Raw genomic sequence first — 14,780 nt, 5'->3', positions numbered from 1 at the left:
AAGCTAATATTATAAAAAGTCAGTCTATAAAAACGGCAAAATTGAAATTTGATAACTCAGTAGGTTTTCATTGATATTTTAAAAGTCCATACAAATTTGTATAAAACATTAATTTTAGTTGCTTTAAATAATATTTCAGTTGATTCTATTATTTGATTTGCACTGGCAATTATTTAGAGGTAATTGTAATTTCAGTTGCAAAAGTGCCAATTTGGGATACATTTTCTTAGACTGAATTATTTTTTCAAGACTTTGGGTGAATTTTAATTTAAAAGCCATTTAGTAAGTACAAGAAAGAAATAATAAATTACTAACGATACTAGTTTATCGCTAGTGGAACGTGGCAGGTATGGTTAATGTACTTTACTTTGACTGTATTACATAGTTGACAAATTGTCGCTTAGTGACGACTTTCAGGCATATATACGACTTCTCATATTAACAATTCCATACAGAACTGTTTCACTTACCGTCTGTTTCGGTGTAATAATCGGAACAATCAATTTCATCGGCACACGATCCTCTTATGTCCCACAAACAATCGCACTGCCCGTCGCAAACGTTTGCTTCGTTTATGCACCTCCCGTTGGGGCACCGAAATTGGTTAGTGGCACATGTGCTATTGCCTAGCGAAAATGTTTGGAAACAATAAATTATCCAAGTGGCACACAAGAACATTACAAAGTTGTTATAATTACATTGCAATTCGTCAGCGTGATTGTCCTCACATTCGGGCCAGCCATCACACCAAAAGGCGGAATGCACGAGCTTACCAGTACCACACTTAATAAAATCATCTGCAAATGGCAATTTTTAAACAGAATTATCAAAAAAAAACATAGTAAATTCATTTATCATCTCATTTTCATTAGGTTTTTCGCCATAGTATTTTATTAGAAGTGATCGATAAACACAAAATTAAACATAACCAGAAATCTTTTTTTTTTTTGCTGTGCTTGTGTGCAACGAAACTCGTCATTTTACCACTGTTGACGATTCTTTTAAATCGGAAAGGGTTTTTTAATTTACGTCTGTATGTAAATATTTAATGTTTGCCCGTAATTGTATAGGTCATAAATAAAAAAAAATCGGTTAACATTTTAATGCAGTGTGATCGACTAAGGATAAGACACTCATTTTCTTGGAAAATATTAAAAGTTTCAATTTTTGTTAAGTAAAATAATGTTTGGATCAAACAAATTTACAATAGTATTTAGCTAAATAATTTTTTTTCATCCCTTTGGAAATGAAACAAACTTTAATGTAAGCTTTAATTTTTTTAACGGTAAACCTCATTTTTATTTTACTGATATGATATAAAACATTTTTTTTATTTTGTTCTTGCAATGTTTATAGCCGATGAACTGTTCATCTATTGTTAGTTGCTAAAGATTAGCGATTTCAATTAATTGTCTATTGATATTTAATATTAAACAGTCATCAGTTTTTCAATCTGTCATCTTAAAGCATTTTTAAACAATTCTTATAATCATATCCATCCCTTACGACTTAAAGAATAATTAATAATATCCAACTGATAATAATTTATGGTCCCTAGAGAGATATTGCTACCGGTATTATGAAAACCAGATTAAAAATGAATTTCTATTTTGTATCTAAATCTTTAAACTTTTTAAAAACGCGATTGGTTGAACGCATAAATACATTATGAAAACAAAGTTTGTTTTCTATCATATAGTTAAGTGAAAATAGTTGTTCCATTAAAAAAAAAATTAAATTAAAATTTTTTATCTCTGAAGGGATGAAAAAACTACAGTTTAATTACAAATTATTGTAAAGTTTTTTTAATTAAACAATATTTTCCTTTACAAAAATAAAAATTATTCAATAGTTATCTTTAACATATCACCTAGTATAATAATTGCATAATCTAAACATTTTAAAATGTTAAAAAATATTCAACTCGCAAAACGCACATTGAGTTGGAATTTTGCTAGTCCTAAGACTACATAGTTACTGTTTTGTAAGTCTAACAACAGTATTACAACTGTCAAAATATGATTAAATTATTAAGATTTTTTGGATATTGTACCATTGCTACGAGAACAATGTTTGTGTAAATTTTCATTCAAAAATCAATTAAGACTAGTATAGATTGTAAACTGTATGGTTCAATTATTGAACAAAAAGTAATTTAATATTCTCAGTTTATCAGACATTAATTAAAATACAAATCATGTAGTTGACGGCCTGTTTGAACCAGATATATTCTTTGTTCTTTATAAAAAAAAAGTTTAAAGCATAAATCGATTTTAATTTAAGGTAAAAATAATTAAATGTATAATTAATTAATTAATTCAAAATAAAAAAATTAATATTTCTTAATTTTTATCTATACAAAAAATATCTTATTTTAAATAAAATTTTTATTTTACAGATTTAATCACGCGTTAATTATTCCAGTTTTTCGAGTAATTTGTTGGAAAATTTCTTCACAGTTATATATTGTGAAAAAAAGCTATTTTTGTAAAATGCGACTATTTTGTTGAACCGAAGAAACGGTTAAACGAAAATACATTAAACCTCGATATAATATGCTAATTAGAACTTTGGTAAACCCTTTCCTTTTTTATACTTTTAGTATTTATTATTTTAAATAGTTTATCATTAAAAACATTGCCGCAAAAGAGCCCATTAAGAATTAATTATTTATTATCAGCATAAATGTTGTTACAGAAAGGATGAAACTTTATTGTATACAAATTGTTTCTCTTTTATGATTTTTAAAATAGTTTGAGATAATTGTTTAACGAGCAAAAAAAGGTATTGCTCGTTAAAGCATTTATTTTACCATATTCATTATTTTCCAAGTCATCACTATTATATGCAATTACATTTCTGTTGAATTCTTTAAAATATTCAAGGAAAAATTAAATATATCTACTGTAAGTTAAAAATGGGCGAGTGATCGTTCCAAATAAAATGTATTTCGCTGCCACGGAAACTAACTAACTCAGTTTAGTTTCAAAGTATTGGATTGTTTGAATAGAAATCAAAGTTCTCAATTATTTACTCTTTACGTACATTTTAATGAGAGTTATGAAATCACTATGATGACAGTGCTTTGTTGTTGGTTAAAACAAAAACTACTAACTTTCTATGCATATATTCTACGCACAAGTGTGCCTTAAATAAAACAACTATTCTTACTTGCATCGCAGTTCTCTTCATCGGAACCATCAACACAGTTCACCTCTCCATCGCACAGATAAGCGGGTCGCACGCATTCCGAGTTTTTACACTTAAACTCTTTGTACCAACATTCTCTATGCTCTGAAATATAATACATCAACACAAGCGTTATTAATTAAGCGTTACTTTGGTTTTTTTTTTTTTTTACTCACTACAATGAGATTCGTCAGAACCGTCTCCGCAATCGTCTTTGAAGTCACATACTTTATCAGTAGGTACGCAAAAGTAATTGGCACACTTGAAATGGGTAGTGGGACAGACGTGAGTTTCTGTTTAATAAAAACAAGTTTAGATATATCGTAAGATTAGAAATGCAATTAATTTTTATATATATGCGAGTAAAAAGCTGTCATTTGTATATTATGACTGGCGTGATATTGATTCGGATACAAAAACAACTTAAGAGACATAAAGTCGTTTATTCGATTCTCATTTTTTTACTCGCTTGATAAAAAATTACAAAGTTCAGTGGGTGACAACTTACTTTTAATAAAAGTTACCACTAATAATAAAAAGTACCGTTATTGAAATATATATTTTCATACATTTAAATATAATTAAAACAATAAAAAAAAATTGTACGTATTGTAATTTGCATAATATTTTATTACACAAGCAAATTTACTAAAATAATATTAAAAATAAAATGTGATTAGTTAAATTAAACATTTTTTTTTTAATAAAATAGTTTTACATTAAAATGGTATTGAATTATGTATTATATTTTTTTTGGAGGTACAATAAAAAAATTAAAATTAAATTCACGTAATTTAGGGGAAGCATTTCATATTAAATTAGTAAAAATCGTATGAGTGTTCGACTAGGTATTAACAACTTGGTTGGAAAGAAGTACACATTTAAAAGTAAAGTATTATATTTTCAGAAATTTTTTAAGAAAACATCGGCATTATTGTTTTAGGTATTCTTATTAGGAATTTCTAGATCATAATATAAACTCGTAGAACAATTTCCTTTGTATTTTGTTGAACATTAAAATTATAGAGTATAAAATGTGTTTACATTTTCATCTTCGATAAATCAGTTTGAATAGTTTGCTTTAAATGGTTAAGATTTCAAAAATGACTCTCCGTGAACAATGTGTATATTATTATAAATATCATAATGATAGGTATTTTTTTTTTCGTAAGTTATTTTGTTACTAAAGTTGGAACTTTACAATAGAAAATTTACTTTTATTTTAAATATATTTTTCTTTCGAGCACTTCAAATAATAATTGTAAACACATTTACTCGAAAAAAAAGCTATTTAGTCTATATGAAAATATATATAGTTTACTCAAATTGAATTTTTAGGAATAAAGATTTACCAGAGATAAAATACCTGTAACTGTACGTATGAAAATTGTGTATTACTTTACGGCATTTCTACTCACAAAGGAAAAATAGTCAAAAGTATGTACGCAAAATAAACTTTTATAAAACGTTTGAATACAAAATCCGTAGTGTTTCGATTTGTTCTATTATCAGTCGGCAAATGATAACAAAGTACATTCATATCGGTTCTCGATTTTGGGTTCCAAGAAAAATGTACTACCTACTAATTCAATTTGTAATTCAACTCACTGCAATTGATTTCGTCTTCTGCGGCTTCGCAATCAGCAACTTTGTCACATCGTTTTACAGAATCTATGCAGCTGTTTTTACAGCGGAACTCGTTCTGTAAACAACCTGAAAAGTGTTTTCATACATGAGCAAACTTTATGAGATTTAAGTGCTGCGTAAGTTTTCTCTTTGCGCTAAAAGTCAACTCAAAGAAAAGAGTCTCGTTTAAAAAGTCGGCAATATTAAGTCTGGTATATTAAAAATTAAACACGCCAAAAATAGATAATCAAAACAATTATTGTAATGAATTTTTAATTTTTCATCGTGTTATACAACTCGGACAAATGGACTATTTTTGTAATTACCATGCCAGTTAAGAACAATGTGGTAACAAATTATAAAAAAAAAATAACGAATCGTTAGTGATGTAACGAAATAATATTCTCGAGACAATATTCTTTTACTGATCTTTACGGAAGAATATATTCATTAAAAAACATATATAACTAAATAATTTCTTTAGAAATAATTGTAATTTACTTGATTGATATTATAATGGTAACAAAAATCCTCTAAAATACATTTGAGACAAACATTTTTTTATGACTTATTAATGTTTTTGAATATCTATGGATTTCAATGTATATTTTTTTTATTTCTATAGCTTTTTAATGTTTCATATGTTATTTAAAGATTTGATAATAATCTCAAAAAATGCTTTAGTGTATATGTAATCAAAAATTCTGTTTAGTTAAAAAAATTCTATATAATTACCGTAATTTAGGCTCACTTTGACCGTCAAGTATAAATTATGTTATTTCTAAATATAACTCTTAATAGTTTGTCAACCCGAACACATGAAATTGGATAATTGGATATCTTTTATTTGAAGTAAACTATATCGCTAAATTCATTTGATCAAATTAACTGATGGTAAATTTATAAATTTGGAAGTGACCAATTGTTGACCAATTCAGAATCATTTTACAATAATATGAAATATAATGAAATCAAGTTGAAAATAATATTCTCATATTTTGAGAATATTCTCAAGAACTTTAAAAAAAAAATCTCGAAAAAAATTGTAATTTAACATAACGTAATATGAATATATAAATTTTCAAGGCCATCCTTCATAATTATAATTAATCATTAAAAACAGTTTTTTATTGTTAAATATCAATAACTACTATAAAGTTATTTACAAAAAACCTTAAGCTCCTCAATAATTAATATGATTTGGTTATACTTGGTAGGTGAAGTCACTCTATAATGTATTAATTTTTTTTCTACACTTCAATATACCATAAATTATTATTATAAATCTTTTTAAGGTTCCTATTGAGCTCTTTCTGAGTTGTTGGAGGGAGTTTTCATTCAAATAATATTGTAAAAGTTTTTTTTAAAGATTTAACAAATATCCAGTTTGACATATTACCATGTTTCATTTATAATAAAAATATTTGACTATTTGTCGCAAAGTAGAACTTTAAATAATTTTGTTATTTCAAATCGCAATAATTTTTAAAGAAATTTCACATAAAATAATTCACTAACAATTTGTATTCAATTAAATGATAATTTAAAAAAATATGCTTCAAATTGAATTTAAATAATAAAATTAAGTTAAATAAAAAAAAAAACGTGTTTCTTCTTCAGGGCAAATAAGTTAAAAGATATATGTTTTGTTTAAAATTCGTCCGCAGATAGTTTACATAAAAAATACACGCGTAATTGTATGCCAATTAAATACTACTTAAATTTACAATAATTAAATTTATTTAAAATTAGTTCTTGTTTAAATTTTTATATGCCAATGTGGAATTTATTATAAGAAATGTTAATTTTTTTGTAAATAATTAAATTTTGGCTCGTTTAACCACTTATACTAATATGCTGCTTAATATATAGAAATGTTTCAATAGTACTCTTATCTCTTATAACAATTTAAATAAGTTATTACAGTAATTTTTATATTTATATTAAATTAAATGTAAACATTCAAATTAAAATCGGAGTGTCATAAACAATTTATACATATTTAATTTAATTATCGTAAACAAAATAATAATTGCCTACGTTTAATTAAATGTGCTTAATTTTTTTATATTAGCATCCGTAAAATTATCATATTCTTCTATTTATTACTATTATTAGTAACACCAAAAATATTAAGCGTTTTAATGAAAAAATATTTAATGATATTAACAATGAACCAAACTCTCTTTAAAGTATCAACGAAAAAGAGTATTGCATACAATTTATTTCAACCGAACTGCACTATGGCGTTGTTCCTTTATTACATTTTTAACAACATAAAGTAAACATACCTAACCACTAATTAATTTTAATCTAGGATAACTAAGGTACATAAAATAAACGTATTATGAAAAAATACTTCAGCTAAGATTTCATGTGACCCACCCGCACATTCCTACACTGGTTTACTAGTCATTGAAGTGAACAGTAATTTTTCGATAAAAAATTCGTCCAGGTTAAATATGCATTTGGTTAACCCAATGTATACATATTTTTTGTATCATTATTAAGCTATGATTTGGTCATTATAGTAATAGATTGTCAATTATTTCGATTCAAGTGAAATTTAATATAACTGAATAACTCGAATTTATTTAGTAGAATACTATTTATTCATGTAACAATGTTACATCGATTTAACAGTAAAAATGTTTTGAAGTTAATTACTCATTTAAAATATTACTCAAATTGCCCATATATTCACTCTACAATAATAAAAAGAGACATTTAGAAGTGACATTTCATTATAAGTTACTCATATTGATATCCAGCTGCGGTAACATCTTTAGTGAATGAGCAACACTATAAAATGAACACAGTCTAGATTTTAATTAAAACTCGAGCAATCTGATTGGACTAAGTTTCATTCAGCAGATATCAATATCAAAAAATATTTTTTATTTATCATATTTGTACTAAATTTTTTTTTAATTCGGAGTACAATATTTTTTTTTCTATAAAATGCTGATTAAAATATTAAAATTACCAATTACAGTTTTTTATATTGCTATTATTATCATATTTATAAATTTACATCGTGATTTTAAAAATAAATATAATGACCAAATTATAAAAAACTCCGAATTGATAATTCATTGATTTTCTTGTCTTATACGCTTAATACGTTACTTGGTAGAATAAAATAAGTGACTAATAACAGGCTTAAAAAAATTCCTCTTTAATTAAAATAATTCAGTAGTAAAACATCCATTTTGTCATATGATGTCGTGTGTTTAAGATAAATAATAGCTTGAATAACGGTTAAATAGAAGCTCACATCAAACATTAATAGAAAACATTAATTAAGGTAGCAACATATGTAATAAAGCTACAATCATTATAAAATAAACCCATTTATTTGAATTTCACTTTACCATAAAACTTGAAGAGCATTTTATTGCTGTATAAATGGAAGCTCTATCTCTAAATTTTCCCCTCTCTTATCTGCCGTATTCGTTAAAATATTTATACATTGACTTAATTTTTATTTAGAATTATTAACTTAATTAGAGCCAATTAGATATTAAAATTTTTTCTATTTGTATTTACTTACTATAAAACGCTTTATTAAAAATAATTAAAATCCTTGAAATTACAACGAATATTCGATTTGTCGAGCGACAGAATGTTTCTTGTCGTTTTGGACTATCCGATGAATTAACTTGACGTCCTTCAACGTTTGGACAAATTGTTTGTATTAGGGGAAATTTCAAATAAAAAAACAATGTAATAAAACAGGGCACGTCATTTTAGATGAATATAAAAAATTCATAAGATTATAGACTCCATCATGTTTCTTTTATATCTCATTATCATTTGTACCATATTTAAATATTAATCAGGTATTTGGGCAGAGTACGTGATTATCTATCAGTATTTCCGAACCTCGTCAAATGCCGAAGAGGCCTGTGCGTGTACCGTTTTTTATAAGAGTAAATCTTACTTCCTCTTTTCATAATTCATTCGTTCTGGACCGTTTTGTATTTATAACACGATCAACGTCAATTTTAACAAAAACTTACCAATGTTACAGGATGTTATTTTCATCGATAATTTGAGCACTTTAAACGCGCATTGCATTAAATATGCTAAACTCAAATCATTGAACTTTCAAGTTTAAACGAAAAGATTTAGACAAAGTTAAATAAAGCCAGAACATTCGCCCAAGTTCGATGTGATATCAATAAAATATTATGTTTTTGCGTTCTTCTAAATTGCTGCGATATAAAGTACAGTAAATAATTTAAAAATGAAATAAAAAATTGATGGAGCGAAATAAATTGCATGTGGCGTATGTGTTTAATATTGATAAAAGATAGGTTAGGTAAGTATATAAATAAAAAGTTTAGTCAAACGTTCATGAATCGATAAGTTTTTTTCCTTATTTATAAAGTAATAACTTAAAAACACTCCTATTAGGTAAGACGATGATAATGTTCAAGTCCAAAAAAAAACTAATAACGTTCTGAATTCTGTGATTGGAGTCAAAGTTTATTAGAAGTGACAGTAAACAGTGGTTACTAATACAGTGAGATTTTCTTTTAATAATTTACAGTACGGAATATAAAAATGTACACGCTTCATTCTATGAAACAAGTAACCCAGACATTCCTAAGTCAATAGTATTTTTTTTTAATACTTCGACAATATTAAAGAAAAACGAATTTTGATACAAGAGCAAAAACTCAAGTTTGAAAATGATTTGGGAATATCTGTAGATATTTTTTAAGCCTACTAGTAAGTGATACTCTATCACATGGTAATAGATTTACTCATCACCAATTACTACACCAATTGAAAAGAATGTTCAGTTTACTTTTACTATTACTTCAAAAAAAAAAAAATTAATCACTTGATTGTTACAAGATTGGTGGCACTAATATTAATATATAGATAATTCCGTATAGGGTAAACAAATAGTAGTTATTTAGTTTATTTAAAGCAAACAATAGTCGTAGGAAAATAAATCAGTTACACATTTATCAAACTTTTAATTTGATTGGGATGAAATATGCGGAAATTAATCGTCGTACAATTTTTGGTGTTCAATGAACAAAATTAGAGTAGACACATCAGTAACATAACTCGTTAGATGAAAAGTTATCGATTATTACTAAAAAATCATATACTAAATGTAAACAAAAATACATATTTTTCTACGTATTATTTAATGTAGGTCGTTAACGAAAAGATATTAAAGCTCGTATATATATATATATATATACTGAGAAATATTAGAGTATTTTAAGCCTTTTTTGAATCAAAAGTGAATGAAAGACATAAAGAAATTGAATTCCTCGACGTAAATGTAGTGGATGACAACATTAGAAACTCAACTGTATGAGAGAGATGCTGAGAATTTAAACAACGTATTCTATTACACCACTATAATTCGTACAGATACCAACTTGTCTAGGACTAGATAGTTGAGATGCGCATATAATTTTCACACCAAAATTTGGTGCGGAAGTAATTTAAAAAGCACACTCGACATAATAATAATAATAGAATTTACAAGAGCACTAAAATAGAATATACTAGAATAAGTTGAAATAATCTTTTCAGAGAGATTTTTTTTTTTACTTTCATTTTAATACCACGGTGTCGAATTAAAGTGAAAATTATTAAAGAGCATTGTGGTGTTAAGGTTTACGATTACGTTTTCCAATGAGAATAAATTATTTAACATCTTTTAAATTAGTAGTCCATGACTACATTACAAATCACATCAGCTTTATGAATGAACAAATCATAGTAATTACCTTTGGGTGTAAGTAAAATTCATTGATCCATAGAAATAATTTACTCAAAGCATATTTTATAATATTGAAAATTATCCTTGCGCTGTCTACTCTTTTATTATCAGTTATTTTACTATTCAACTTGAAAACTTTCTTTTTATTACTTTTTTTAAATTCTCTACAAATATAACGTTTTCTTGGATTTTTTCCAAATGTTAAGAATATTATTTTGCGGTTGAGCGAATACAATTTCATCCCCAAGGCATCGTAATCGTACAGCCAAATTATGTCAGTAGATGTGTTCTCATTCGAAATAAAACTTTCTAAAATCATTTTTAATGGCGTAATGAAAATAAATAATCTTAAGTAATTAATAGTAACATAACGTGGATAATACGATTTGATTGTATAAAATTAGGTAAATATTTTGGAGATATACCCAATTTGAAAATAAATTTTAAATTATAAAAACGTATTGAAGAGCAATAAAAATATATGGTGTGTTTTGAAAATCTGTGAATGGCAGTTCAAAATGAGCTAATAGCTAAATTAGTCGATATAATGAATTTTGTCCCATACATTCGACATTTTTAATGTAAATCGTGCACGTGTAGCATTTAAAAACTCAACAGGCGCCATTACTACAACAAAACTGATTTAACGACTAATTCATCAATTATAAATCATATACTATGAAATCATAAATTTAATAAACTGCACCAGACATTTAAAAACGTTTAATTTATTAGAGTAAAACGGAATGATTTTTGGATTGATAGAGTTTTTTGTCATTTAAAAATTTACTAAGACACTAAAAGTACTGTTTTGTAGTTCATCCAAGATAAGTATTTTAAAAAACAATGTAGGTTCGCGTTGTAGCAGTTTTTCTGATTAGTAGTTAGTCAAAGGAGGAAACTTTGCTGATGCGTTGATATTGAAGTAGACGTTTTTACAGCTAAGTATTTTCATTATTATACTTGGTATTTAACTACAACACTGAGACAAGATTGTTGTTGATTAGTTAAACTTTTTCGACCTTATAATTCTAATAAAAACGGCATGTTGCTTTACAAACAATCTCTTGTTATTATCCACGCATAAATATGTTAACTTAAAGCAAACATTCGTTTGTTAAGGTACAAAACGAGGATAATATCATACACATAATACTTCAGTAATTGTTAGTTTTGACATGCGCGTTACACCAATCTCAATAATTGACCAAAGTACTATGTAGAAAATATAAAAAATAAATGCACTTACCGCATTCTGAAACAGACTCGTCTTGGCCAAGATGACAATCCGGTATACCGTTGCATACTAAAGACTTGGGGATACAGTGCGTAGAGTTGCAATGGAATATTTCCACGGTCGAATTGGAATGACACAATGTACAAACTTTTGTTTGATCGTCTAAAAAAAAGGATTCAAACGATTTAATTCAAAATAGTCATCATTAACTGTGCTTTAAGAATAAATTAATGCTGTTTATAAAAAATAAATTTTAATACCAAAAAACTATTATACAGGGTCACCTGCGATGTTTTGACAAATCAAACAACTTTTCATACTGTAAAAATACTATGTTATTTTTTTAAAAAATAATTTTTAGAGTTTAGACCTATTTTAAAAGCACTATCTTATTATAAATATCAATAATATTTTTTGAAATTTCAAAATAGACATTTTATAACAATTTTCTTACCAAGAATGTTGATTATTAACAAATTTAGAATAAGTACTTACTATGTCACAAGAATTTCAATACATAGAACGATATGTAGCACTGGTGGGTATAGTACGTAATAATGTATGTGTACTCCACCCACGCGGAGTGCCTAAAAAAGTTATTTTGAAATTTCAAAAAATAAATAATTTAATCTGTATTTTTTTTTTTATTATTTTTTATTAGAGACAAATTATACATAATATGCTTTTAACATAGTCTAGAATTGTAAAAATTATTTTTAAAAAATTAACAAAATATTTCAAGAACACATCAAAGTTTTTTGATTTGTTAAAACATCCTGGACCACCTACAACACTTCACATACGCAACTTATAATATTCAGGCATAGTTTTAGAATTTTTCAAATATTTAAGAGTTTTTGGATTTAGTTGATAACAAGTTTGTGTTTTAACTAGACAGTTTTAAATTTTAATTAGTTGAAAACTAAAAAAGTTTGTTATTTTACAATCAAAACTCGACGAAAGTTTATTGTGTTACAATAAAATGTATAAGTTTGCTTTAGATATAAAATTTAATAAACTCGTATTGTTGGTTCATAATAATTACACATTACCATAACGATGATGCCCTTCGCTTTTATACATACAATTCGTATAAATAAAAATAACCAATAAACCACATTAAATCAACTTCCATAGTCTGATCGATTTGATAAAAACAGAAAATATTATTTGACAAATAAATACAATGGTCTAAAACAATAGTAATCAAATAAAGAAAGTATTGTCGAAGTAATAGCTTTACGAAAATCATTTTTTTTGTTTAAACTTTTCTTAGAAGTTTAACTTAATTCTTGTCGTCTCAATTCTGATTTCTGAATACTCCACTTTCATGATAATGATAAAGAAGCTCTCGATTATATTTAACAGTGTTTTTTTTTTTTTTGATGTCTTACAGTTAAATGTTTTCATTTTCATAGAATTATGCAAATGTTTACATTTGTATCTAACGCTAAAATAATGCAATAAAACCGCAGCAATCTAATGAATTATTCCATTAGTAAAATTAAACAAAATTCATAGCTGTTAATGCTCATATAAAGTAAATTTGCATTCGTTGATGTAATTCTTTTATTTTTTTTTTTACTCGTTTTTGTAATGATAAAACATAAATTTAATTACTCTTGTATATGGTATCCAAAAACTGGTGTAGAGAACAACACAGAAAAATATGTTGTTGCCTAGTGGTACCCAGACAATCAAATATGTTTATCAAGACTTTCGGTCTATTACTGAGGGATCTTAATAACATGACTAGATATCAAATAAGCACTTTGACTGTACTATTTACAGGACACGGTCGTCTGCTTAAGTATCTTTACACATCGGAATGACACTGAATCACCACTGTGCAAGAAATGTGGAACAGAAGATGAAAATTTAATTCACATTATGTGTGAATGTTACACCCTGGCCACATTAGGGCACGAACATTCGAGGAAATGTTTTCCCGAAAAAGAAGATATCAAAAACCTAATACCCAAAGAGATACTTAATTTCGCTAGAGAGAGAGGACTCTTTAAATGTATAGGTGCGACCTAGTTGGACGTATTTTTTAGTCTCAGATGTTCAACAATAGTAACAAAAGTTCGGTATAAACACTTATGTGGAGAAACCAAATTAATATGATTCGGTAGGAGATGCGCACTATGGACCTATAGATCTGAGTGCCTGGATAGTTCTTGCCCACCTCCATAAAAACTAAAATTGCTCCTGTATATACCTTTATGGGGTTTTAATAATTATAAAATTGATTTTAATGTCAACTTAAAATATAAAAAATGGAAGGAAACTATTTTTCTAGTATTTCATTATAAATACATACATTTCCAGGAACAAAATAAATAGCTGATTAAATGTTTATCATCATGTATAAAAATTATGTATTTCTACTTTTTAAAAAGCATAAATTGTTTTAAAAAATATACTTAGCTATATGATATAATTACTACTATTTTTATTTCATTTATAAACCGATTTAAATTATTTATTTTATCTAAAATGCGATGACATTATAGTTTTGTTGAAATAAAATGCTTAAATATAGTTTTTACATTTTTATATAGTGACCATAAGTTTTAAAATGGTTTATTTTTAATAGTTAAGCGATAAACTAGAAGACATTTATGTAATATTTATATAATGATCACATTATTCGTACTTGAGATTAGTTTAGTACATATACATATTAGTTTAATACATATAGTGTCATACGTATTTTGCCGCTTTTTTAAAATATTTTTATATGTTAAATGAGTATACAAAAACCACGATAATTTTTTTATGTCTTTAACAGTGTAGTAAGACTATTACGTTTTCTTTTTTATACTATTTTTTAAGAAATATGATCCATATCATCAAATGGACATCATAAATGACTTCCATTTTTTATGCTATTGTTGATTTAGCACGTAGACGCATATTATCTATTACTTACTACGTGTGTAATATTTCTTTTTGAATTTTTCATCTCAC

The 14,780-nt window shown here is 26.2% G+C and overlaps 1 protein-coding gene across 1 annotated transcript in view; it reads right to left on the bottom strand.

Moving 5' to 3' along the window:
• The window catches only part of LOC126903183 (G-protein coupled receptor GRL101-like), an 87,449-nt gene that overhangs the window by 18,187 nt on the left and 54,482 nt on the right, over positions 1-14,780 (bottom strand). The window contains exons 3-8 of the mRNA XM_050681230.1: positions 11,820-11,969; positions 4,798-4,902; positions 3,366-3,482; positions 3,172-3,294; positions 699-797; positions 471-626 (exon numbers count right to left, since the gene is read on the bottom strand). Coding sequence (XP_050537187.1) covers positions 471-626; positions 699-797; positions 3,172-3,294; positions 3,366-3,482; positions 4,798-4,902; positions 11,820-11,969 — 750 coding nt within the window. The remainder of the gene's footprint in view (positions 1-470; positions 627-698; positions 798-3,171; positions 3,295-3,365; positions 3,483-4,797; positions 4,903-11,819; positions 11,970-14,780) is intronic.

This window comes from Daktulosphaira vitifoliae, unplaced genomic scaffold, assembly GCF_025091365.1.
Source record: "Daktulosphaira vitifoliae isolate Bord-2020 unplaced genomic scaffold, ASM2509136v1 Scaffold_3, whole genome shotgun sequence".
In the NCBI taxonomy this organism is placed as follows: domain Eukaryota; kingdom Metazoa; phylum Arthropoda; class Insecta; order Hemiptera; family Phylloxeridae; genus Daktulosphaira; species Daktulosphaira vitifoliae.
The sequence above is the reverse complement of the archived record's forward strand: the minus strand, read 5'-3'. Positions and strand labels throughout refer to the sequence as shown.